Source organism: Cebus imitator, unplaced genomic scaffold (genome assembly GCF_001604975.1).
Source record: "Cebus imitator isolate Cc_AM_T3 unplaced genomic scaffold, Cebus_imitator-1.0 Scaffold0, whole genome shotgun sequence".
NCBI classification, from domain to species: Eukaryota; Metazoa; Chordata; class Mammalia; order Primates; family Cebidae; genus Cebus; species Cebus imitator.
This window is the reverse complement of record NW_016107315.1, coordinates 2,477,674-2,504,367: the sequence shown is the minus strand read 5'-3', so window position 1 is coordinate 2,504,367 and position 26,694 is coordinate 2,477,674. Positions and strand designations below refer to the sequence as shown.

At 53.6% G+C, this 26,694-nt stretch overlaps 1 protein-coding gene and 1 pseudogene across 5 annotated transcripts in view; one reads left to right on the top strand and one right to left on the bottom strand.

Annotated features, from left to right (window-relative positions):
- The window catches only part of TEX264 (testis expressed 264, ER-phagy receptor), a 33,280-nt gene that overhangs the window by 5,474 nt on the left and 1,112 nt on the right, over window positions 1-26,694 (top strand). For 4 of the 5 annotated variants that reach the window (XM_017549406.2, XM_037738884.1, XM_017549683.2 and 1 more), the window contains 2 exons: window positions 8,175-8,396; window positions 22,941-23,109. In XM_017549406.2, coding sequence (XP_017404895.1) covers window positions 8,175-8,396; window positions 22,941-23,109 — 391 coding nt within the window. Of the gene's footprint in view, window positions 1-5,019; window positions 5,173-8,174; window positions 8,397-22,940; window positions 23,110-26,694 lie in introns of those variants that run through there. The other variant, XM_017549769.2, reaches the window with a different exon arrangement.
- LOC119470467 lies at window positions 18,080-18,198 on the bottom strand (annotated as a pseudogene).

Genomic DNA, 26,694 nt, shown 5'->3' with positions numbered 1-26,694 from the left:
GGGAAGTAGGAGAGTCCTTGCAGCTGCCTCTCTCCTCATTGGCGTGTCTGCCTGTTCTGGAATCAACATGTTGCCTCTTGGGTTGAAGGTGCTAATTCCCGGATGGGAAAGAGCTAAGGCAGCAGGGTACCTTGGGGTCAGTGCTGGAGGCTGGTCTATGGAAGAGTGAGATGAAAGAACACTGGTATGGGATATTCTGGCATGGCCACTGCCTCCTGTAGCTTTCCCAGAGATGTGTGGACCCCATCGGGTGGGCCCTGGGGCTCCACGTTTGGCTGGGCATAGTCTGACTTGGGTGCTCGTCTGGGGACTGTGGCCTGAGAACACAGCTTTGAGGCTAGCAGGCCTGAGTTCTGATTCTGTCCCATCACTGTTCTCCTGCATGATCTTAGGCATATCACATAATCTTTCTGAGCCTCTATTTCCCTGTCTGCAGAGTAATGATAAAATACTTGCTTCTTAGTTAGACTGAGAAGGGATAAGGGATACAGGTGAGGCATTTACCCCAGCACTTAGCCCTCAACAGATGCTTAGCAACAACAAAGATGGGTGGGAAAACCATTTGTGCTAACATGTACTGAGAGGTCAGACTGAGCAAACCTAGACCCTTGGCCTGGCTGTGGACATTTGGCTGACACAGAGGATGAGTGAACAGGTCAAAGTGATCCTTCTGATCCTGCCTCTCCCAGTCCTGGGTCAGTCCAGAAGGCACCTGTGTCCCCATTTAGAGCTAGGTTACACTCTGGCACCTGGGATGGCTCAGGGACACTTGGGTCCCCATCTACTCAGGGGACTGGTCAGTACATTCTGTGCCTGACAGAGAGTGTAACAGATTCAGGGAACCATGGACCCCCAGGCTTCAGGTGCTCGTGGCTATCACAGACTGTCTGGTCCAGAAGGACCTGAAGCCTCCTGGTCCTCACTCCATATTATGGAGGGGAAAACAGGTTCAGATAGTAGGGGTAAGGTACTGATCTCATACTTTGTTGTTTTCATTTAACAAGTATTTGAGCACCTACTCTGTACCAGGCTCTGTGTTGGGCACTGGGGTACCATGGAGGCCAGAACCTCCCAGTGTGTGGGTATTAGACAGAAGCCTAGAGGAAAGGCCCCATCCTGGTCCTGGAGTGGGCTGAGAATCCAAGCTTTTTGCCCCTTTGGCTTCCTCCACCAGCAGTATGCAGCCTGGGGCATGCTCTGGTTCTCAGAGAAAGAGAATAGAGGCAGACCTGTTGAATGTCCCTCCCTCAGTCCTCCTTCCCCAGCCCAGAGCAACAGGAGCCAGAATCTGCTTCTCTGTGAGTGTGGGGAGACAGTGAGGATTTGTCAGGCTCTGTGAGTGGGGTGGTGAGTTATCAGGTGAGAGGTGCCACGAAGCTTTAGATGCTGCCTGCCCCCATGAGGTGTGATGGACAGCTCCCTAGCCATGCCTCTTCCTGTCCTCAGCTGGGCAGAGAGGAGGCTGGTTCTACCTAGCTGGGTGTGGACCCAGGAAGTAGCACAAGAGAGGGTACCACTAAGGTGGGATAGTGGCAGTTGCTGTGGACCTGTTCATAGTAGATGCTGCTAGAGCTGTTAGCCCTGTGCTCTGGAGTCCTGTATGGGAAGAGGTAGCAGGTCAGGATGAGTGGTTCCTGTGAGGGAGGAGAAAGGATTTCATTCTCCATCCCTGAAGGCCTTGGCATAGTTGGGGATGGGAAGGTGGGGAAGGAGTCTGTTGGAAACTGGACAGACCCTGACAGGGGCTCATGGGTGCCCTCACCTGCCTCAGAGCCCAGCATTCATGGAGTGTGGGCCATTCCTCTTCAAGGTATGCAAGGGAGATGGGATGAGTTCAGAGATAAGGGTCAGGTGTAGGTGGATATCAGTCACAGATCTGCTCCCCTACACACAGTGGTCCATACTGCCCTTGCATGGCTGGGGAAGGGTCTTGGCTAGAAAAACTGCTCTGCCCTCAGTCCTGCTTCTGGGGTGGGTGCTGGGGGCTTGGAAAGTAACTTCAGGCTCCCTTTTTGGGCTTGGTCCCTCTGAAAGCCTTCAGTGTTGGAGGGAAAGGGAGGAGCTGAGATGACCCTGAGTGCCTCACTTGATCCTGCCAGCTCTGGCCTGTGGACAGTTCCTAGTGGCTGGGCTGCTGTCACTGTGCCTGTGGACCTATCCTGTCTGCCAGGCTGGCCCTCTACCTACTGCCCCACCCTGTGCCGCCACCACCTGCGCTGCTGTGCTTGGAGCTTAAGCAGCCTGCCTGCTTGCTTGTGTGGAGAGCCTGGCTGAGGCAAGAGGGGTATGACAGCCTGTTCAATTTACCTGGCCCAAGTGGTTCTGTATTTGCTGCTTACATCTGGCACCTAGGAGGTGGTGTTTGCTCCAGGCATGGAGTGGGTTGGGGAACTGGTGGTACTTGGTTCTGACTTTAGTAAGCTAGACTGCCATTGAAGCCCCCTTTCTCTTAGTCCAATGAGAACCAATGCCCAGGCCTACCAGGTCTGCAAGAGCTGAACTGGAAAGAGTTCTGTTGTAGGCCTGTGTCATATTCCCTCTTCCCTCAGTGTGTGTGGAGATGGGGCTCCCTGCCCTCCTTGGAGGCACTTAGGGAAGGAGTGAGGGAGTAGGATTTCCCAGGACTGACCTCCCCAACAAGGGCAACTGGAATGTGGGCTGGGATGTTTCCTGAGGGCCCGGGCCACCCCCTATCCCAGTTACTCCATAGTTATTTTCTGCCAGGTGGAGTCTAGGCATTTGCTGTGTAGTAGGTTAACTGTATGGGACAGGTCTGGAAGCACCAACTCCTCTCTGCCCACTAGAACTGTCCTTGAGGTGAGGTGAGATGAGGTGTGAGAGGAGGGGGCTTTGGATTTGCCCTTCTGGGGTTGAATCAGGGCTCCACTGCTAACCACTTTGTGACTTTAGGTGAGTCACTTGGCCTGTCTGAGTCTGTCTCCTCATCTGTCACATGAGTATAAAAGAATCTCCTCATCTGTCACATGAGTATAAAACCTCAGGGTTTTTGTTTTGTGGGGGCTAAATAATAAGGATGTGGCCCAATACCCAGCCCTTAATAGGTGGGTGTGACACTTGACATCCAGTCCCTCCTGAGAACCTCATGCCACTGGGACTTTGTACTTTTAGGGACCCTGCCTGCCTCTGGTCTAGTCCCAGCCTCTTGCAGGTTGTTTGGGCCATGTGAAAAGGCACAGTGCAGGGAAAAGCCATTGTGCAGCCCATTCCTCACCAGGACCAATTTCTCGGACTCCTGGATGCCTCTGAGTTGTGTTGCGCAGCTCTGAAGCTGGTCTGCTTGGGTTTGAATCCTGACTTCAGCACTGCCTTGCTTTGTAACCTTGGCTGAGTATCTTGGTTGTTTGGGCCTCAGGAACAGGGTTGAAAACAGTACCAACCACAGAGGGCCGTTTGCATTTAGTGAGCCTATGCTTGGAAGGCAGCGACTAAGGAAAGTGGTGAGTGCCTGGTCAGATATCAGCTGTTGTTAGGATTCTGTTTGAGGGTGTAGGGATATAGAGGAAGGTTCCTGAAAGGTTTCTAAGTAAACTCACTTTTGAGGACTGGTATCTTGTTGACTCCTCTCTTTCCTCCTGAGCCTGAAGAATGGGTCCTGTCCTCTGGCCTGGCTATCTGCATCAGCTCATGTCCTGACTGCTACCTGTCTCTGTGTGCCTTTGGGCATAAGCTGTCCCGGGAAGTTGGGGTTGGTGTGTTGACCTGTGGCACCCAGGAGGGCAAACGAGGTCCCGTATCAACCCTCTAGTCATGGGCCAGTGCAGCTGCTCTATTCCCTTGGGAGTACCAATGCAAATGAAGGACCCTGCCTCTACTTTCCCCCATATGTTGGGTAGCCCTGGGTCAGTGGGCTGGTGTGGGAGGAGTAAGGGCAGCCCTCTGTGCCTGGGTTTGAGAGATGGTGCCGCTGTCCCTGTCAGGTTGTGTAGGTTGTGGGCCTGGGGTTGGCTGTTTCCATTAATCCTGAACCCAGTGACTACATTTGGTGGGCCAACTGATACCATTTCTCTTTCCTGCATCCTGGAAGATAATCAGTCTTGTCCAGTTCCCAGACTCAGCAAGGTCTTGGCTCAGCAGCGGCCCTAAGGTGGCTGTCTTCATGATAGCCTCACACAACAGGGTCAGCAGGGCACTGTGACACCGCTCAGGATGAGGCAGTGGGGCCAGCTTTAGGACTAGCCCATACTTGGAAGCTTCGGGTTCCAAGCAGATGGCCCTCTTCTCCCAATGATGGGACTCTGGAGGCTTCTCAGCCCAGAGGAAATGCTCTGGGGCCTGGCATGCCTCAAGAGTACCAGTTTTCCTGGTACTCTTGCTTTGAGGACAGATCCTGAATGGGCTTGTCTTTACTCCGAGTAGTGGTGGGTCTGGCCACTGCCCTGTTTCCGGGGTGTGATTCCTTGTAGGTGCTAGTTCTAGTCCAATTTTTATTCTAGGCAGAGGTACCCAGAGAAATAGCTGTTATGAGGAGGAAGAGGAGCAGGCAGGTAGAGCTGGGAGGCCCAGGCTATGTCCTAGGGTTAGGCCCAAATAAAGATGTTGCATTGAGCCAAGATTGATGGGGTCTCTTGCTCATCAGGACATCCCAACCTTCTGATCCCTTGACAACCTTAGTAGGCCTTTCCCCTGAAGGTGGGTCTGGGCTTTACTGGGAGGCCGGGAAAGCCTTCCTCTGCTACTGGACCAGCCTTGCCACTCACTGGGTTATTTCAGAGTCTGTGCCATCTCCCCCTTGTTGGTGCCTTGTTAAGCTGCTTCCCATCTTCAACTTTACATGGGGTCGCTTAATGGGTAGTAGGCTTGCTGAGGGACCTTCTAGCCTGCCCCTTAGGCCAGGGCAGGGGGAGGGAGTAGGAAATGTTCTTACTTGTGGAATTAGGGAGTTGCTCAGCCAGGAAAGGAGACACTGTGCCCCACACACCTCCTGGATCCTGGAAGCCCTGTCTCCTTAGCTTCCTTCTTCCACTGTGACAAGAGCTCTTCCTTTTCTCCAGGTGGAAGGAGAGGAAGCTTGTTATGGTGCAGGGCTTGTGTGTGCATGCAGGTACTATCACTGAGCATGCCCCAAGTGTGCGCAGGATCCTGGACCTTTTGCCTAGAGGCGGGGAGAGATGGGGAGGCCGTCAATTACAGTGCTGCACAAGATGCTCCCTGGTAGGTACTTGTGATTAGAGAGGAGATGCTGCTTGGTGGAGAGCAGCAGAAAGCTTTGAAGGGAAAAGTTGAACTGAGTCTGGCAGCATGGGCAGGAGTTTCGCAGGCAGAAGGGACTCTGGAATAGGGTGAAGGACATTTCAGGCAGAGGAAGTAGCTTACGCAAAGGCAGGAAGCATGGGAGGACGTGGCATGTTTGGGGAGCTGCAAATAGTTTCCTGTGGGTGTGTGTAGGGGTGTGGTGGGTGAGGAGGCTGGCAAGGCGGGCTGGGCCAGAGCCTGGATTTGTCCCTCCCTCTGCCATGCAGATACTCAGTAGGTGCCTGCCCATCTGGGTTCTGGCCCCTGCCGAGGCCTGAGGCTGCAGAAAGGGAGTGCAAGGTGAGTGTGTGGGCAGATTTATGCAGTATTATGTGGGCCACTCTAAAAGAGCCTTGCCTACTGCACTTGTGAATTTAGTTTCATCCTAGAGGTAAATTGGGAGCCATTGAGAGGTTCTAAGCAATGTGACCACATGTGTTCTGGTGCCTTTTGGTGACTGAAGAGGATGTTGAGCTGCGAGTCCCATGAGGGTTGCTGAAGTGTTCCCAGGAAAGACTCTAGGACTCAAACCCAGGCAAGCCAGGGGTAGAAAGGAAGAGATCAAGTGACTGTCCACCTCTTTCTCCATGTGACTTATATAGATGTTTCTTTTGCACAGCACAGGTTGCTAGGGTCAGGGACATGACGATAGGCTTTGTGGCAGGCACTGTCCCTTGGCTCGTCAGCAGGAGGTCCACCAGAGAACTTCCTGCCTATCTGGTCAAGTCTTGGTGTGTGAAGTAGTGCATTTCCACCATCTAGAGACAAGAGGTGGTATTGCAGTGTTCTCCTGCGCCTCTGGGTGAGGTGGGAGGAGTTTCAGGCCAAGAGAAGTGACTGTGTGCAAGGTAGACTTGTGGAGGGCAAGAGAGTTTACAGCAAAATATTGGTGGATAAGAGAGTGCCACCGAGCCACTCTGAAAGGCTCTCCAAGAGGGCATTTGAACCTGAAGGACAGACAGGGAGGAGCTGCACATTCAGAGGTTTGGTTGGTTTGGCATTCTAGGCCACGGAAAGCTGTTTGTACTGTGTTATAGCTACTAATAACCAACAATTATGGAGCACTTGCTGAATGCTGGACCTGCGCTAAGCTCTCATGAAGTTTCTTGTTTAATATGACAGTTCTGTAACTAGATATTAAGGAACTGGGTTTCCTAGAACGCAAGGGACTTGTCTAGAATCACACGACTCAGATTCACCCCTGGCCTGCCTCTCTCAAGCTGTGTTTCTGACCACTACACCCTGTTGCCTGCTACTAAAGCTCTGAACCAGTTTTGGATGCCATAGGATTCAAGGGGGCCGCAAGGGGACCAGAGCTGCAGACAGCTGAAGGTGATCGTTAGGGTCTGCTTAGAGGTAAGAGCCTGGATTAGGTGCCAAAGTCCCAGGCAAATTGTGATGAAAAGGAAGGGCTGGGTTGGCCTGAGTAGAGGAGGCCATTCAGGGCCAAGAAACCCCCAGGGGATTTTGGAGAGGGCTTGGAAAGGGCTGTAATGGGAGGTAGAGGTGAGAACAGGTAATAATGATTTCACAGTGCTGAAAAGGAGGGCTGGAGAGAGGAGTAAGTGGAGGTAAAGGGAGTAGCCTGTTTAAATTTAGGGGTCATCCCTGTGAACATGAACTGCTGGCAAAAATTATTTTTAAAAGAAAAAAATAATAAAGTTAGGAGTCAGTAGGCCCTCAATAGGGGGAGAAAGGAGCCTTTAGAGTTGAGTGACACCGGATTGAGGGTACAAGGTCTGTGCTGAATCTCTTTGATTCAAGATCATATGCCTCTGAGGGCCCAGCCTGAAGGCTGCTGTAGACTTAGGCACTTGGAAAGCTGACATGGGAAACAGGTAGCAGTAGGTGAGATAAAGTGAGGCCCCCTGACGCCAGGAGGAGAAATGATACTGGGTCTTGCAGCCTTGTGTCAGTCCTAGGAAGTGTTGGAGGCTCACACAGGAGCCTTACCTGGCTAAGTTTTCTGGGAGCCAGAGGGAAGTTTGGCAGGGAGTGGGGCAGAATGGGAAACGCAGGCACTAGCAACCTACAGAGACTTGGAGGGGAACCAGTGGTTCTTGGCTGTTGGCCAGGAAGGGACTTGGGAAGTGGGATAGGTCCCTTGATGGGCCATGGATTGGAGAAGAAGTCTAGAGGCTCTGGTGATGGTAGCTGGCCCTCCCAGAGGGATGGGGAGAATGATCTCTTCACAGAATCTCATCAGCAACACAAAGGTCAGTGATCCTGATTCGATGTCCTGACAGGTGCTTCCTGCATCCCCTCCACAGCCACTTGCCAGATCCTGACCCTGCAAGCATGTCTGTAAACACACACACACATGTTCATGCTTTCCTAGGGCATGACCTTAGAAGGCCCTGAGCTCTTTATTCCCACCCCTCAGTTTTGCTCCCTTGCCTGCCATAATTTCTCTGTTTGTGAAGCCTGTTCTTCTTCAGGAGATAGGAGGGAAATGAGCTAATAGGGATGTGCTGGAGCTAGGCTGCAGGATCAGCCACTGTACAGTCCTGCTGGTGGCCCTGGGGAGTGGGGGCTGACACAGGGTCTCATCAGGAGGTGGAAGGGCCCCCTCAGTGGAGCCATGTGGAGGGTGATGGTTCAGAGGTCTTCTCTGTCCTTTCCTCTCCTGGCCTCCTGGAGGGCAGAGACCAAGTCTAACCCCTCACTATGATCCCTGGGTTTCCACAGAGCATGGCATGTTGTTGAAGGAATGGATGAGAGTCCTGCAGTACGATGCCACAGACAGGGGCCATAGGTGGGTTCTAGTAGGAAAATAGCTAGCTCTGTCCTGGTATCTGGGGCTGCATGGCTTGTCAGAGCTGGTGGTTCTTTGAGGCCTATCTGGCACAGGCCCAGAAGGAAGGAGGTATGAGGGCCTCCTTCCTTCGCCTAACTCTCACACCCATGCTTTGCTTCCCCAGGTGCCTCCTGATAAGTGCCGTTGTGCTGTGGGCAGCATCCTGAGTGAAGGTGAGGAATCACCCTCCCCTGAGCTCATCGATCTCTACCAGAAATTTGGTTTCAAGGTGTTCTCCTTTCCGGCACCCAGCCATGTGGTGACAGCCACCTTCCCCTACACTACCATCCTGTCCATCTGGCTGGCTACCCGCCGTGTCCATCCTGCCTTGGACACCTACATCAAGGTGAGGTATAGGCCTGGGGTGTGTGTTTTGGGGGACAGCCAGGCCCCTTGGATGGAGCTGAGGAGGACTGCCTAGAATGGGAGAAAGAGGTGGTTTTGGAAGAACAGCACCCTGGGCCCCATGGAACAGGTACCTATGGAGATAGGAAGACTGGCAGAGGTTGTTGGCATCTCTTTCAGATGCCCAAGTTATGTGGGAGTCAGAGCATCTCCCAAGAGCATGGAGAGCTTGTTCATAAACCTGGTCTGGTCAGTTTGGTTCTGGCTTTGACCAAAGACATCCTTAGTGCTTATACCACACTCCTGGCTCAGATGGATGGACAGGCCACTTTATTCTCATCCTGCTACAGGCCTGCAAAGCAAGGACCTGAGGCTCCCAGTGTCTGGGCAGGTCCCAGGTAATCACGTGTTGCCCGTGGCCCTGGCTCTGTATGGGGTTATACACCTGCTCCCTGAGCCCAGGGCTGGGGCAGCAGTGGCAGGCACTGTCTTCTTTACTTCCTGACTTGGTCACTGGCAATGCTGGCAGCCCAAACTTCCTAGAGGAAGGAGAGCTAGCCACCAGGTCATCTGAGAGGGGTTTCTGTGTCTACAGAGATATTTTAAAACTTGCCCTGGCCTGGGTGCCGTGGCTCATGCCTATAATCCCAGCACTTTGGAAGGCTGAAGTGGGCTGATCATCTGAGCTCAGGAGTTCGAGACCACCATGGGCAACATATTGAAACCCCAAAAATACAAAAAATTAGCCGGGTGTGGTGGCACTTACCTGTAGTTCCAGCTACTCAGGAGGCTGAGGCACAAGAATCACCTGAGCCCTGGAGGTGGAGGTTGCAGTGAGCCAAGATCATGCCACTGCACTCCAGCTTGGGCTACAGAGTGAGACCCCATCTAAAACAAACAAACAACAACAACAAAAAAACTTGCCCTATTACACATCTCTCCTCTAAACGTTTTGTAAACTTGGATACTAGGAAAATGGCCCCAGTTTGGACTTGGAAATGATTGTTCATTCATTTAACTTATATTTATTGTCTGTGTGCCAGGTGCTATAATGGGCATGATGTGAATGAAATGTCATCGGTCCATGAAACAGACATTCACAGTGAGGTGGTAACGATAGGTAATAAATGTCAGACAAAAATGGAACATGTGCCAGAGAAGGAGAGGGTAAGAAAAGTCAGGGAACCGGCGTGGACAGAATTGTCAGTGATAGCCTCTCAGAGGAGATAACCTCAAGGCAGAGTCCTAAAAGAGCCTTTGGAGAGAAAATAAGAACATTCTAGGCAGAGCTTTGGTCTAAATGCAGCAGGAAGTCACTGCAGTGTTCCAACCAGGAAAATAACGCAGTTGGAGCCACATCTGTACAAGATGGGCTGTCCCATCTCTGGGCAGGGTAGGACTGAACCACAGATCTGGGGCCAGGTGGAGGTGCTTAGGAGGCTGTCATGAATCTCAGTGTGAGTGGTGGCAGCTTGGGCAGGCCCAGTGGCTATAGAGATGTGGACAGGGATGGAGATTTACAATCACTTTTGGGATAGAACTGATGGACTTTGGGTGGATTGGCTGTTGGGGAAGGAGAGGCAGTGAGGGAATCATAGAGGGCTCTGCTTCCCTCTGGCCTGGGCAGGTGGGTAAGCATGTAGTGATGTATTTCACTGATGTGGGAAACTGAGGGAGGCCCTGGTTTTAGGGGGAAGGTAGCTTTTTGGGCTATGTCAGGGGAGCTACCTGAGAGACATTTGAGTTGGGGGGTGTGGAGTCAACAATGGTATGTGTGGTCTAGGGTTCAGAAAAGGCTAGGCTGGTGGATATATTTAAGGACATCAGCTAGTTGGCACTATTTGACCTGGGAGGTTGCCCTGTGCCTCTCAGCTTCTGTGGGGCCAGGTAGGCAATGGACAACCTGTGGCAGCAAGGGCTGCACAGAGCACGTGGCCAGTGTGGCTGGGGTCAGGGAACAGGACAAGAGAGTTAGTGGGAGTGGGAGCTTGGTACACTTGGAGGACCCTTGCAACTTTGTTCACCAGAGCAGGATGGGGAAAGGGACAGGGCATTGATGATGGAAATGAGAGCTCAGACGTCCCTGGAGTCTGGTGTTGGGGCTGAGAAATGAATAAATGAGGCCCTGGGTCACCAGCTGTGGCCTTGGTGGTCAAGGATAGGTTTGAACAATCAGGAGTGAGAAGACCTGGAAAGGGGAGGGCTGTCATGGTGGTAGGGCAGGGGCACAGGGAGGATAGAGGGGAGTTTTCTTTGTGAGCTGGAGGGTGGTGGCCAGAAGGGGTGCTGGGCAGGATGTGCTTGCCTGGCTGCGGTTGGATTGGAGGTGGGGGCAGGTTGGCTGGCAGTGAGGGCAGGAAGGAAGATACGAGTGCCTAGGCCTGCTTAGCGTGCCACCTCTGGGGAGTCCTTTTTACCTAAGGAAGGGCTCTCCAGTCTTGTCTGTGCCATCCTCAACCTCATGGGCCCATCTGGAGGGGCACCCCTGGGAAGAGATTTCTTGGATTTCAGACCTCAGAACAGGGCGTGTGGCATGTGGTGTGGTGGTGAGCAACTCAGCCACCAAAGCCTTTTCCTGGCTTCAGGGGTTTATTTTTAGACACCTTTGTCCAAATTTCCCGGCCCCTGACAGCTTCACAAGTTGCCTGGTTTTGACGTCACCTCTTTGATGAAGCCCTTCCTCTCTTCTCCCCCTCCCATGGGAGCCTGTCGGCTGTGCTCCTGGAGTGGGGGTTGAGACAAGGAAGCCAGGGATATGGGGGAGAGCAAGGGGCTTCTCCCAGAGACATCTGTGAGGCATGCTTCTGTGGGCTTGGCCATCAGCGGAGAGAGTAAGAGAGAGGCCGGTTGCCCACAGAGGAGGCATGGCACAAGGTCCTGGGCTTGTTTTGGCAGCAGGGTGTGGGGGTTTGCCTCTGCCCCTGTGTTTAGCTTGACCTTGCGTCTTGGGGAGCAAATCCAGGGGAGAGATGAGGAAGGGGCTATCTCAGTTTGCCGGTCACAGCCTGCAGTGGACAGAGGTGGCCCTGTGCCTCTCTCAGCCCAGGAGACAGCCGGGAGAGAGTATAAGGCTCCCTTCATCCCTGCCGTTATCTCCACTGCCCTGGGGTCAGAGAAAGGAGATTACTAATGAGACTGGGTGCTTCTGACTCTTGCAGCGCTGACAGCTGACTGCCTTTAACTGTGTGTGCATGCTTGTGTGTACACCCTTCCTTTTTTCTCTGGATCTGGGACTGCTGTGAAGATTCTTCAAATGGAATGACAACAGCCGTCAGCTTTCTGTTTTGGCAGGGGTGAGGGAGGCCAGGAGCCCTGCTGCCAGGAGTTGTTGGGGGAGGACTTGGCAGCCTCACCAGCCTCCCCAGAGGCTGGGTGAGGGGCAGAGGTGTATGGATCTTAGCTTTGGGTTTGGGAGGTAGAGAGCAGCTGCTGTCCTCGTAGTTGCAGATGTCCCTGAGCCTGGGACAAGATTAGTCATATGGGACAGAGGGACCTAAAGTTCACTGCAAGAGGCCCAAGGAGAGCACTTGTCAGGACTCTCAGGATTCTGGAAAGGATGGCTGATCTCAGCTTTCCTGGTTTGCATGGCAGCCTCTGGCTCTCTGGCCAGCCTTCCTCAGCTTGGCAGCCTGGCAAACTACTATAGGGGCTGGAACTCTGCTTTTCTCCATATAAACTGTTCAGAGCCCCCAGGCTGAACACTCATTCCCCAGGAATCCATGGGTACTGTGTGACCATCACTCCATATGGAAGATGCCTCAGCTTTGTCAGGGTGCTCCACTGGAGTCCAAGGAGGTGGCCTCTAGTAGAGGAGGAGACCACTCGCCAAGTCTCAGGAAGGAGACTGTGAGGTATGCTTGTGTGGGCTTGGCCATCATCGGGGAGAGTGGGGGTGTCTTCTGGCAGCTGCAGGATGGAATAGAGCTTGCTTGAAATTGCAAACCTGCAGAAGAGAGATGGGGCCCAGATGTGAGCCCAGAGCAATGGGCAGAGGCCCCCAAATTCACCATAGTCATAATGAGTGTCCAGGGAAGGCTTTTGACACATGGAGCAGACCAGGACTGAGGGATGGGCCTGGGAATTCCATGTGTGGGATTGTGTGTGTAAGGTCCCTAGTGCAGTTTGCTCATATCTGTCTGTCGCACTTGGCAAGGAAGGCCATTGAGAGTGTTAGACTTGTCCAGCTAAGCCCCCATGCCTGTCTTCTCTCAGACCTGTCCAGAATCTTTTTCATAAGTGCCCTTCTCCATGGTCTCTGATTTCAGAGAGTTTTAGGGGAGGTTCTTTGTAAAATGGTTTGAGCTTCTTCTCCCAAGTTTAGGGTGATACAGGGCACTGTTCAAGTGGTGACTTGCTGGGGAGTACAGGTAGGCCCTGGAGTTCAGACATTAGCCCATCTTCCTCCATCAAATTGGAGTATAGCATGTGGGGAAGGGTCACTGAGGGATGTAGTGAGCCTGTGAGGGGAACCTTGGTGGCCGAATTCTGGGACAGCTGGGTTGACTGGGACTGTCTTACCAGGGGCTTAAAGGGGACAAGGCTGGGTGTGGTGGCTCATGCCTATAATCCCAACACTTTGGGAGGCTGAGGCAGGAGGATCACTTGAGCCCAGGAGTTCAAGACCAGCCTGGGCAATGTAAGTGAGACCCTGCCTCTAAAAATAAAACAGAAAAAAAATTAGCCAGGCATTTGTAGTCCCAGCTACTCAGGAGGCTGAGGTGGGAGGATTGCTTGAGCCTGGGAGGTCAAGGCTGCAGTGAGCCATGATCATGCCAATGTACTCTATTCTGGGTGACAGACTGAGACCCTGGCTCAAAAGTAAGTAAATAAATGAAGGGGGCACAGTGGCTCACACCTGTAATCCCAGCACTTTGGGAGGCCGAGGCAGGTGGATTACTCCAGCTGAGAAATTTGAGACCAGCCTGGGCAACATGGTGAAACCTGGTCTCTACAGAAAAAAAAAAACTTCACTGGCCATGGTGGTGTGTGTCCGTGGTCCCAGCTGCTCGGGAGGCTGAGTCAGGAGAATTGCATGAGTCCAGGAGGCAGAGGTTGCAGTGAGCCAAGATCACGCCATTGCACATCAGCATGGGCAACAGGAGTGAAACTCTGTCTCAAAAAAATAAAAGTGAAAACTTAAAAAAAAAAAAACAACAAAAACAACGAAGGAAGGAAGTAAAAGTAAGGAAGTAAGGCAGGGACCCCAGACCATAGTTCTCAGACTGCTCTCACTGTGCTGAGGTGCCCTGGGGCTATTGGCCTGGGGTGAGGGACTATACTCAGACCCTTACCTGCTTCACCTGGAGTAGTTCTGCCAGTAAGTTTTACAAACTAGGTGTCTTGAGCTTTTGTTTGGAAGGGGGCTTCTGAGGCTCAACTGGTTTGAAAACCTCTTGTCCTAAGAGAGGTGCAACCTCCGGTCCTGCCCACTGCATGTCTGTTCTCCATCCTGAGGATGCTGTAACTGCAGTGTGAATGGAACTGGGAGGCACCAGGGCCTAGCTCTTGTGCAGGTAGGGCAGTGGCTTTAAGGAGAGGCACTTGTTTTGAGGGGAGCATGACTGATTGATTGGAAGCTGGACTTGGAGGGACCCTGGGGAGCAGCAGGTTGGAAATCTCCTTGGGTAGTGGTGGTGACTGAACTCCTGAGTGGTGGGTGATAGCATCGTGGAGCAGCCAGCTTGGAGCTAAGGCCTATGGGCCCCAGCAGGGTACCTGTGGAGGTGGGTCAGCCTGTTGAGTTGTGGGCTGGGAGGAAGCTCAAAGCAGCCTGGTAACAGCCTGTATTCTGTCCAGTAGGTGCAGAACCCCTTGTGTTTTTTTCCCCTTAGCCTGCCTCAGTGACCTTGAGGGAGTCAGTGGGTGGGTCTGAGTCCACACTGGGGCCAAAACACCAGTGCAGAGCAACAAGGCCACGGCAGGGAAAATGCAGGTGAGGAGGCCGAGGGCGCGGTGGCTCATGCCTGTAATCCCAACACTTTGGGAAGCTGAGGTGGGTGAATCACCTGAGCTCAGGAGTTCAAGACCGGCCTGGCCAACATGGTGAAACCCTGTCTCTACTAAAAATACAAACATCAGCCGGGCATGGTGGCATATGCCTATAGTCCCAGCTACTCAGGAGGCTGAGGCAAGAGAATTGCTTGAACTCGGGAGGCAGAGGTTGCAGTGAGCTGAGATCATGCCACCGCCCTCCAGCCTGGGTGATGGAGCAAGACTCTGTCTCAAAAAATAAATAAATAAATAAATAAATAAATAAGTAAATGCAGGCAAGAGAGCCCCAACAGGAATGTGAAATCTGCAGTCATTTCCCCCTTCCTGCCTGTCACCTTTCCCAAGCTAACATGGGAGGTTTTCAAACTTTATTTTTAACAAGGGAGGCCCTCTTGGCGTCTTAGCTCAGTCACTTACTCAGCAGTTATTTACTGAGGTCTCTTGTGTGTGTCATTGTTCTGTGCATGGAGGAACCAGCTAGGAGGCATCATAGAGTCCTAATCAAAGCCAGCATCCCCATTGTTTTACAGATGGGGAGACTGAGGCCTAGGGAAGGAAGGTGCCCCAAGGACAAGGGATGGAGCAGTGGCTGAGTTCAGACTGGGTCTTCTAGGCTGAGGATCATTCTGATGGCTACATGCTTTTTGCCACTGTCCTGTATACAAGTGGGGCTGGAACGAAGAGGCTGAGAATGTGTCATCAATTTGGGGTACACTCGGGATGGTGCCCCAGGGTGGGCCTGGGATACTAGCACTGTGGTCCAACAACCAGTTGATCTTCTTTCTCCAACCCTGATAGTCACAGATGGGGGCTGAGGCTTCAGGTCTAGGAGACTGCTGGGGGAGCCAGAGGCAAAGCACAGGAAGAAGGTATGTACTGGCTTGCCCAGCAGGCACTCATTAAGGCAGGCCTTGGCAACTGCTCTGGGCACAGGAAGCAGCTGCTGCAGGCACCTTATTGGGCCTTATGTCCACACCCTCAATGAGGCAGAGGCAGTTCCATTCCTAGGCTTCTCTTCCTGGATTTCAAGGGCTGGTTCACCTCCTGGTGCTGCTACCTGCTAAGTGGCCTGCACTGGCTCAGGGAGGAGGGCACTTTTGGCAGCATCAGGACCTGGAGCTGAGTGGTAGTCCTCCAGCACTCTTTCCTCCTCCCTCTCCTCCAGCCACAGAGCCTAGCCACACCTGGGGGTTGGGAGGGGAGGGATAGATTAGCTGGGAAAGGCAAAACAACCCTTGTTGGTTGGTGGCATTTGGGCTGCACCTATAAGATGGGCAGTGTTCCCCAGGTGGGAAGGGCAGGTCAGGCAGAGGTACTGGCTTGGTGGCAGTTATGGCTTGTGTATCCAGTGAGGCTGGAGTGCAGGGGAGGAGCAAGAGTTTGAGCCTAAGAGATTAGGCTGGGTCCTGCAGGCACTAGGGAGACACTGATGGCCTCTGAGCAGATGAGTGATAGTATCCAGGCTGGGATTCAGATCAAGTCTCTTTAGTTCCTGGGAGATGGGTAGGAAGAGCCAGAGGTCATAGCCAAATTATGCAGGAGGGTAATGCAAGTTAGCTGAAAGTAGCAGTGACTTTTCATTCCCAGATGCCTCCAAGCCAAGAGGCGATTCTCCTACCACACCAGGGCTTGGCTTCCCTGGCTCCCCTTAGGTGTTGAGGTGTTGGGGGCCAGGACTCACCTCTTTGTTGGCCTAGGCACTGGAACCTGCTCCTTATCCTCTCTGCCTTTACCCTACCTCCCGCCCCTCCCCCAGGAATGAAAGCACAAAGCCAGCCTTTGCTGGGGCGGCGTGGGAGCCACCACTCTCAAAATACCAGCTCGGATATTATAGCTTGGCAGCCCTGCAGGACCCTGGGGGCTGAAGCTTGTCTAGTTGGTGCTGTGGGGTTGGGCTATCACCAATCCAGAGGGAGCCTTCTTCCCCAGACAGATGGAATTTACTTAGCAAGGAAGAATTCTGTTGCTCTTCTTCAGGAAGTTTAGGATTGGGATTAGGGAGGGGAAAGAGATTCCAAGGAGAGAACTCATGGTGCATCCCTCCTACCCCCAGCAGAAAACTTCTCCTTCAGCTGAGCCCTCAGATGAGGAGAGGCTAACTGTCTAGTTATGCAGGTGGGAAGAAAAGGACCTCCCTGAGGAGTGGAGCAGAGGTCAGAGGTACCAGTTGGAGATTAGAAATTAGGCCCTTCTCTTTCCCTCCCTCTCTTCTGTCCCTTGTCTCCTCTCCATCCCCTCTTGCCCACTTGTCCTTCCCCTCTGGCAATTCCTGACTCCTCTGGCTCTCAGGTGCTTGGCTTCACAGTTCCATCTGTACAGAGCAGCCTTCCTGCTGCTGGATAATCATCAGCAACCAGTTTGTCAGCTTGTGAGCAGGACAGGACTCAAGGTCCTTGACTGCACAGACAAGCTGCTAAGAGCACTCTTGGAGAGGGGGTGGGCTGTGGAGCCTGCGATGGTGGGACCATCATCTGGAAAGGCTGTGGCTCTCCTCCCAGATTTGTAAGGGAGAGTGGTGGGATCTCAGGGCTGACTCACCCAGCACTCTAGCTGCCTTCCCCTTGGGGTACTCCCTCCCACACTCCCCAACCCTCTGTTCCTGAGAAGGCCAGAGTGAGGCTGAGCCAGTGTTGTATCTTGGCCCTCTGGGCCTAGAGAAAGGCAAGGCTGTGTATGGCTACAGGACTAGGGGCTTCCCAGTCCATCTGGGCACTAAGGTGCTTAAAAGCCTGTGTCCCATGTGCCTGCTTAGAGGGAAGCATTGTTTCCCCACTCCTCAATACTGTAGCCTGTCCTGGTGCTTGACTGCTGCCTAGGCCCTCCTCCATGGGCCACCCAGGAAGCCAGGGCCTGCATCCGTGCCAGGGAGATGAGCAGAGGTGTAAATTGTGTGGCAAGCTGCCGGCTCTGAGGTGAAAATGAAAAGTCTTCAGGCAGTGGCGGCAGTAGGCGCAGCAGGCTGGGGTGCCAGGCACAGCACACCGTCTCCCACCCCACTCCCTCTCACACCTTCCCCCTTCTGCAGTCTTCCCCAGGTTTCCACCCAGGCCTGGACCTGCCTTCCTGGCTCCTCTGCCATTCCCTGCTTTTCAGCCAGGGGCTCCCAGACTAGCCCTGGGCTCGATCTGACCCCAAGAGGGCTGTTATATTTCATTTCCATTATGTTTTCTATTTAGCTGATCTGTTGTACAGAAAAATGGGCTGTGCTTGAGTTACCTTTGTGACTTAATGTTTGTGGTAGTCCCTCCATTGATTATTTTTGGGTTTTCTGAGTACACAGTTTTCTTATCTTCAGATAATGGTGTTTGTATTCATCCTTTCCAGTTCCTCACTTCTTTTGAGATCATCTATTTTAATCCCTTTCTTTCTTTCTCTTTTTTTTTGAGACAGTTTTGCTCTGTTGCCCAGGCTGGAGTGCAGTGGTGCGATCTTGGTTCACTGCAGACTTCATCTCCCGTGTTCAAGCAATTCTACCTCAGCCTCCTGAGTAGCTGGTGGTGGGTGACCCGCCACCACACCCAGCTAATTTTTGTATTTTTAGTAGAGGTGGGGTTTCACCATGTTGGCCAGGCTGGTCTCAAACTCCTGAACTCAAGTGATCCACCTGCCTTAGCCTCCCAAAGTGCTGGGATTATAGGCGTGAGCCACCATGCTTAGCCAAAGAGGGAAAGAGGGAAAGAGTGATAGGCCAAAAGCCTACAGCACCCGGTACTCCCAGGCAGTCTCCCATCCAAGTACTAACTAGACCCAACCCTACTTAGCTTCTGAGATCAGACGAGGTCAGGTACATTCAGGATGGTATGGCTGGAGACCCTTTATTTCATACTTGGGCAAAAGGGAAGCCACCGGTTTGTCTAGCCAAGCCAGTGCTCTAGGTTCTTGCCTGGGTGCTCTCTGCCACTTCCTGCTTCCTCTCTCCTCTCCCTGCAGTCCTGTCTTACTCCCTCTCTCCTTACCCTGCCATTTTCAGAGCTTTGGGCTCTCCTGCTGTGAGAGGAGAGTAGAGAGAGGGAAAGGTGCTCCCCAGCCCTTCTGCAGGCTCTCCCTGCTGTTGTGGCAAGGCCACCAGAGCACCAACAGATAGGTTTAGCTTCTGGGCTGGAGGCTTTTGGGCAGCCTGGTGTGGGTGAGAGGAAAGCTTCTGGGCAGAATAATAATGTGCTACCTTCTAGCTACAGCATCCTGCTATGCCTCCCCCAAGCACACACATGCCATGAAAACCAGCTGCCTGAGGGGCCTCCAGGGTCTGAGCCCCTACTTGGAGGGACTACTGTGTGCAGGCGGGTGTATTTCAGTGTCTGTAATTAAAAATGAGCACGCATCACTTCACCCAGCAAGGAGACACCACCACCTCGGGTGGGAATGCAACAGCTGCTTGCTAGCTGTGCAGCTGCCTGGGTGTCCAGCCTGGCACAGAAGGCTGGATAGGACTAGGTAGCTCAGGGTGAATAGTCAGGCAAGGTCCAGGGCCCCTCAGCCAGACCTCATCCCTTTCTGGGCCTAGAGCTCATGTAGGAGATGTGACCCAGTCCTTGGCCCACACATTGCCTCCTCCTTTTTGGCATTTGCCATCACCTAGCTCTAAGCAAACCTCCAGTCTCTGGGTAGCCTGGGAGTGGGACCCATTGTCAGCTTCTGTCCTGGGCCTGACCTCTTCTGTCTTCTGTTTGCACCTCACCCCTGGCTGAAGCCAGGGCACAGGGTGAAGTCTTGAGTGCAAAGCACTAAATGAGGAGAGTTCAGATCCTCTCTCTTACCTCTTTTCTTTCTCTCCCCTAATTCAGAAAGACCTGCTGGGGAGGCACTGTGGGTCCTATGGGGAAACCTTGCCCTGGTGTTCAGTCTTGCTTTTGTTGTGGGAGCCCTGAGCTGAATGGGCTAAATGCCTGCACCTTGCCCAGGAGATGAACTTAGACTGAGGTGAGGTGGGAGTGTGTGGTGTGTCCCCAAGGTAGCTGAGGCACTGCGGCTGCCTGTGTGAGTGGGCAAGCTTCCCTTTTTTTGCCAGCACTTCTGAGTGGGTGAGCAGGTGCTAGTCAGGGTAGGGTGGTGGTAGGGAAGTGCTGGTGACTGGGGTCTCCTAGAAGTTCCTGCATCATGGGTGGTGTCCTAAGTCCCCATCTTCTTTCTGCATGTGGAAGGCCCAGGTGGGACAGAAAGCCTAGAGGTGTGTCTGAGGGACTGGAACTCCGAATCCAATTTCTGGAATCCCTGGTGGCACCTTGACTTGATTCACTGACTTTTGCCTGTTAGGTGGAGAGGAATGTGAACATCTGCAACTCTCCCACCTTGGAAAGAGGCTTTATAGTCTCCTTGGGTCTGTGTGTGGGAGTGAGCTGCTCTGGGCTGTGGGTTTGTCAGATGGCCAGTGGTGTCAGTGGCAGAGCATGTTCTCATCATGTCCTGGCAGTGCTTCCACACACTTCTGGCTGTCTGGGCTGTGGAAGAGGGTGTGCCAGTGCTAGGAGGGCTCCAGGCCCACCCAGGCTCTTCACCAGTGAGACCAGCCCAGTGTGACCTTGAGCTGATGTCCTTGGCCACTGGCAGTCTGCTCTCCAAGGGCTCCCTGGGGCTAGCTGAGGGAGAGGCAGCTGGCCTCACCTTCCTCCAATCATTTTCCAATATTTACTGGCTCATTGACATATTGCCCGGGCCATGGCTCCTACCGTGCAGCAAGGACCTGAGAGCCAGCCCATGGTCACCTTCTCTTGCCTCTGAGGCTGCACCTGGTTGGGAGGGAAAGGATTTGTCCTCTGCCTGATCACTGAGGGATGGAGCATATAGCTTGTCCTGCCCCTCACCCTCCATCCCTAGCCTTCACTAGACTCATTCTTTCTCAGTGGGCAGATCATGGAAGGTAGAGCAGTTTCCCAGGCAGGGCCAAGGGGTAACTGCAATCCCCTTCTCTGCCTGTGGGCCTGGCTTGGAAGTTTGCTCCTTTGCCTTCTTCCTGCCCCTTCTCTGCCCATGTCTGAATTTTGGTAGGACCCGGTGCATGTGTTACAGTGATTTGGGGCTGAACAATCATGGCATTTTAATTAGCTCTAGTATGGAGGACCAGGGCCCCCAGGTAACAGTGGGTAGGACCAGGCTAGTTTTGCCTCCAGGGGTCTGGAAACAGGCTCTGGAAGCTGGTGCTCCTTGTGTGGGATGCTGTGAAGAGAGAGAGCTGCACAGAGAAGGAAGGGCTGTGTGGCAGGGCCACAGTTTTCTCTTCATCCTCTGTCTCCCTTGCTCCTCTGTTCTCCCGGATGGCTTTGAGATGAAGGCGACGGCAAGGATGGAGGATGCAGTTTCCATGGCAACGGAGCTGTCCACAGCCAGGCAACTTCAGAGCCGGGCTCTCTGGAGGAGGCAGATGCACAGAGCAGCCGCAGAGCTGCCTCCTGCCTGCCAACGAGGGGGCTGGCAGAGCAGGTGGCACAGGGTGGCAGCCTGGTGCTGCCCAGCCTAGAGGAGAGCGTGGAAAGAGCAGTACTCCCTCTTATCATCTTGTTACTGCCAAGTTCCTACAGAAGATAAGCTAGGGAGGTAGCCTGAGTGTTGAGAGGGGTTGGGTTAGGGTCCCCATTGTCCCTGGAATCTCTGGATGGACACAGGCTCTGGCCTCTGGGATCTTCCTCAAAAACCAAATGTCTGCTGCTCTTGTGATGGCTACTCAGCTGCTACCCTTTGGACCCTTTTCCCAGAGTGTGAGGATATTGGTGAAGGCCATGCCCTGACTAGATTCAGGAATCCTTTTCTTCCATCTAGCTACCGGGGAAGGACCTGGACCTTCCTCAGGGGCCTCCTTGCCCTTGGCCTCAGTGACCTGGCCCAGTTTGCTGAGTTGGGCTCAGGTTTGGTAGATGCCTACCTCTAAGTGCTGGCATTGGAAGGGCCCCAGATCCTGACAGCTTCTGATTCCTGACACTGTGATCTTGTTTAGCCTCCTCCTGGAGACCAGGGCTGGAGTGGGTATGTCGGTGGGTAGGGAAGCAAAGACAGCCATCTGTGTGTTTAGAAATGGGAGGTGTTGGGGGCATGGACTCTTGAGATAGAGAAAGCCCAGAGGGCACCCAGGTTGGCAAAGAAGATTTGACTCCAGCAATTAAAAAATAATGACTTTCCTTCACTGACCTTGGAATCACGAGGGCTGGAGTATTCTACTTGCCATTGAGCACATGGAGACTTGGGATGAAAGACTTTGCTTAGATCACTCATGGAGTCAGAGGCAGAGCCGCAACCAGACCTGGGCCAGGCCAACAACCTCCTGAGTGGCCTCCTAGATGCATCCTCTCTCCAGCTGGCTGCTGGGGGTCCTAGTTAGATGGACCTTTCAGGCTCACTGCCGTTTCCCTTTATCATCTGTAGGCTTGTGTTTAACCCTTATTTGCATGTTTGCTTTAGTTGAAGGAGGTTCCTCAACCCTAGGGTTGACCAGGCAGATGGACAAGTGGAGTCCTGGAGTGGTTTCTCCCTGCAAGGCAATAAGTCTTTCATTACTGCTAAGTGGAAGGCTCATTTCAGAGCTGTGGTGAGACAGGGCAGGTGCTATAAATAGCTGTGTTGTGAAGGTTGGCGGGTGAGCAGTGACAGGGGCCTTGCAGTCATCTTAGTGGGCATTTGTGCTCCATTGCAGGAAAGGTGGGGGCAGGCTCTGAGCGAGAGGCACTTGACCCCAGTTCTGGCTGTCCCTGCCTGCCTCAGGCATGCCTGTGCCCCTCCATATACATTGGGGGATGGGAAGCATTGGATTCTATTTCTAGGCAGAGGGAGGTGAAGTGCCTGTTGAAACTTGGGGCCCAAAGGGTGGTACATCAGCCCAGTGGATAATGTCCTGTGCTAGATCTACTTGTCCTGCCTGCCCTTTCAGTCCAGGGTCTCCCTCCTCCCCATCAGCGAAAACCCTGGGCCCATATGTGAAGAGGTATGGGAACCATACCTGATAGTCTCAGAGGTTGACATAGACTAGCAGGGGTATGAATGAGAGTGGAAGTGGTGTTTAGCTGGCCTTGACCCCTGTCCAGGATCTGTAGTGGCATGTCTGCAAGAGCAGGGGATGGAGGCCTAAGGATTGGGGGTACTGGCCTTCTGATATCTGTGGGTCAGTCACCATTGTCCAGGGTAGACCGAAGATCAGGGCCAGGGGGTCCTGGGATGGAAAGTCTGGCAGGTGAGAAGACCTTGGCTTGGGCACATGGGGTCCCTATCCTGGGGGTGGTGCAGGGGTGCCAAGCTTCATGGCTCTGTGAGACCAGTGCCTTTTGGAACAGCCTTTTGGTCTCAGATGTACACATAGGAGAGCAGTACCAGGCTCCTGGGTTCTTTTACCACCTGCCCTAGGGTGTCATCCTGGGCCTTAAGACTATTATTGCACTCTGGAGTCTGGGGCCCTGCTGTTAGGGTGCTCTATGTATGCCTCCCTCAGCAGGCTTTGGAACTGGAAAGAGATTGAGAGGCAGAGCCAGCCCCTGGGACAGAATAGGTAATAGCCAGCTCCAGGGGCCACCCAAAGACAAGTGAGTCAGGGGCCCTGTAGGGCTTATTCTGCCTTTTGCCACCCCATAACTAGGAGCGGAAGCTGTGTGCCCATCCTCGGCTGGAGATCTACCAGCAAGACCAGATCCATTTCATGTGCCCACTGGCACGGCAGGGAGATTTCTATGTGCCTGAGGTGAAGGAGACAGAGCGGAAATGGCGGGGGCTTGCAGAAGCTGTTGATGCCCAGGTGGATGGCACAGGTACAGAAGGTGGGGTATGAGGGTGGGGCCCTCCTGGAGCTCCTCACTTCTGGATTCCAGGGGCTTGGTTCAGGAGGCTCCTTCCTCTCTGGGTTGGCACTGTGGGTGTCAGTCTATGCTTGGCAGAGGGAGGAAGCAGACCCACCTACCTGAGGACCCATGTGGAGTTTCCTGTTCCCAGACATGTGGACCTACATAGATGTGGATTCACACACATTACCTCCTGGCAACACAGATACAAAGACCCTGCCCGGATTCCTTCCAGATGCAGCAGGAGTACCCTTGGAAACAAAGATCACAGATAGCTCAGTGCTCATGGGAGGGGGCTGAGGCTGCTCAGGAAAGGAGTCCCTTGGGTGGGGCTCAGCAGGAAGTAATATTGGCACTGGATCTGGAAGGTAAGGAGGGAAGCAAAGTGTTCTCTTGTTCCTCAGTACGGGCCCCGCCCAGAGCCAGCTGCTTTCTCCCTGCCAGCGAGCAACCAGGGAGCATGCAGAGGGGAGCCAGGAGATCAGTCCACTGTGCCTTCCTCCAGGGCCAGCCTACACTCCTACTGGCAGCCTCAAGGCTCCAGGTCCAGGTTGCTCAACTCTCTGCAATAATCTCTGTGACCCTGGGCAGTCCCAGGCACAAGGAGGTCGGCTGGTTACATCCCAGATGGTCCCAGGGGCCTTATAACTTTGACCAGCCATGTGGAGTCCATGAATTCTAGGAGTGGTACAGGGCTGTGGGGAGAGGAACTGTCCCTCTTCTCCTCCTTCTTTAGCAGATGCTCTGCCCATCCAGTCTTCAACAGTCAAGGTCACCCTAGGGAGACATGTGTCAGCTGGGGCTGGGCAGGAGGGTACTAGGAGCAGTCTCTACTCCCTAGGGGCCTGTGTCCAACACAGTTAACTTCATCTGCCACTTAATTACCTCCATGGGGTACAGCTCCCTTCTGCCTGGTAGTGCCCGGCAGACACTCTTCAGTGCCCCCACTGTGGGCACAGGACATGGCACAAGGTCAGCAGGCCCAGGCAGCCTCCAGGGCAGGAAGACAGAGCGTCTTCACTTTCCTGTGACCTCCCTCTGCTGCCTGTCTCCCCCTCCTTGACCCACCCACCCAGCTTCCTTCCCTCCCAAACACTGCCTGCCAGGGGCATTGAAGGACTGCTTGGCACCCGCTACAGCTGGCTGCAGCCGCAGTTCCCACACTCCCCAGCTCTTCAGCCTATTTTCCTCCCCTCCAGCCCGCCCACCCACTCCCTGGTGTTGAGGCCAAGGGGTCTGCCCACCTCTCACAGGGCCCGTCCTGACAACCCAGGAGGACTCTGGGTGTTTGCCCGCCAGGTGCATGCCATTGACACAGCAGTTGGTGGTGGATGCATGGAGGGTGTCTCACTGCCCAAAGCTTGGCCTGTCCCTGCCTGCCTCCCTGCTGTGGCCTCAGCTTGGGCTAGGAGGTGAAAGGGGGTGATTAGCTGCCTTGTGCCTGTTATTACATTGATGTATTATTTAGCTCCAGAGAGGCGATGAATAAATATTTGATCGTCTTGCACTGGCTGTGGGAAGAGTGGGAGGGAGGGATTGGGGTGAAGGGGGTGGTTTCACATCCCCTGCCCCAGCAGCTATGGGGATTTAGGTAGGGCCCTGCCTTACCTGGTATCTTCTCCCTAGGGATGCAGGCATGAGACTCTGGAGCCTTATCCTGTGTAGATCTTGGTGGGGCTATAGGGATGCCACTTCCCTGCATTGCACTCTTTTTTTTAAATTCTGAGGCAAGGTCCAACTCTATTGCCCAGGCTAGAGTGGTGCAGTGACGAGATCTCAGCTTACTGCAACCTTTGCCTCCTGGGCTTAAGCTGTCCTCCCACCTCAGCCTCCTGAGTAGTTGGGACAACAGGCGTGCACTACCACGCCTGGCTAATTTTTAAATTTTTTGTAGAGACAGTGTTTCGCCATATTGCCCAGGCTGGCCTTGAACTTAGCTCAAATGATCCTCCTGCCTCAGCCTCCCAAAGTGTTGGGATTACAGGTATGAGGCACCATGCCCAGCTGGATTTCTTTTTCTTTTTTTAAATGGTGTTTTGCTTTTTCTCCCAGGCTGGAGTGAAGTGGCATAATCGTCGCTCACTGCAACTTCTGCCTCCTGGGTTCAAGTGATTCTTCTGGGATTATAGGCACCCGCCACCACGCCTGACTATTTTTTGAATTTGTAGTAGAGGCAGGGTTTCTGCATGTTGGCCAGGCTGGTCTCAAACTCCTGACCTCAGGTGATCGACCTGCCTCAGCCTCGCAAGGTGCTAGGATTGCAGGTGTGAGCCACTGTGCTGGCCTCTGGCAGGATCCCCTTGCTCAAAGTGTATATATGTCCCCTGGGGCTATCTTCATCTCAGCAGGCTATACTGGCCTGAAAGAGGCACCTCTAGGCTCCTTCCTCTGAATACTCCTAGCCTAGGAGCTGGGTGGTAGGAGGTAGCATGCTGGGAAACAGGCACATTTCCTTACCTGGGGTCCCAAGAGAGCCATTGGGTAGGTGAGCAGACAGAACATACAGTTTAGTAGGGCCAGGGAGAAACTGTCTACCTCCTTTGCTCTTTTCAGCCCCTGGCGCACTGATCATCATTTAAAGAGCAGTGAAGGCCTGGGATCCTGCCCCTAGTCAGAAGAAACTACCCCAAATCCCCCACCACCTCACTCACAGGCATCTGCCCTGGGAACCACACCTGGGGCCTTAGCAAGAGCTGGGCTTCCATGGCTGACCTCGGGCCTTAGAAGCCTGGGCTTCCATGGCTGACCTTGCCTCTGCCAGTAGCGCCCAGAGGGCATATTCTGGGGGCTGAGCGCATGGTGGGGATAGGGAGAGACTCCAAATTCCCTCACCTCCTAATTCTCCCACCCACAACGTAGGCCCCAGGTGAGGCTCAAGGAAAGCCCCAGGCTGAGTCCAAGTGCCAAGCAGACCCCAATTGCACCTGGCTTGGCTCTATCACTATGGAGACAGCAGCCAGGGAAGCTGGCCTACCCCTCACCTTCTGCGATGTTTGACAGTTGCTCCTCTCCCTCTCACACAGGAAGGGTAGCAGATCCTCTTTCTCCCAGTCTGGATTCCTGCACACAGCGGTCCTGAGCCCAGTGTTCCTCCTTGCCACCCCGACCTGCTTTCAGTGCCTCTGATCCAGGGAAATGAACCCAGGGGTTGCTCCTGGACAGGACAGATGAATGGGCTTCTTGCTTGGAGGATGTATTGCGGGTGGAAGGAGCAGGTTAGAAGGGGTTTGGGCCACCAGCCTGGCTCAGCACTGGTTTGGGGCACCCCACCCACCAGCAGAATACTCTCATGGTCCCCTTTTGCTATCTTGTGTCTCAGGAAGCCCCAGTCATTGAGGGTGGGTGGATAAGGGTTTCTCAGAGTCAACCCAGGCATAGAGGGAGAAATCCCTTAACTTGTTTCATCCCAGCACCCTCCTCCTTGCAGCTGGTTGAGTGTTTCTCAGGCCTTCTCCATCCTACTGGCACTTTAGCTCCCTCCTCAAGTGGGGACTTGAGTGTGGGCCAGAGGCAGGGGCCTGCTGACTCCCTGGATGCTGCTCCTGGGAGCTCTGT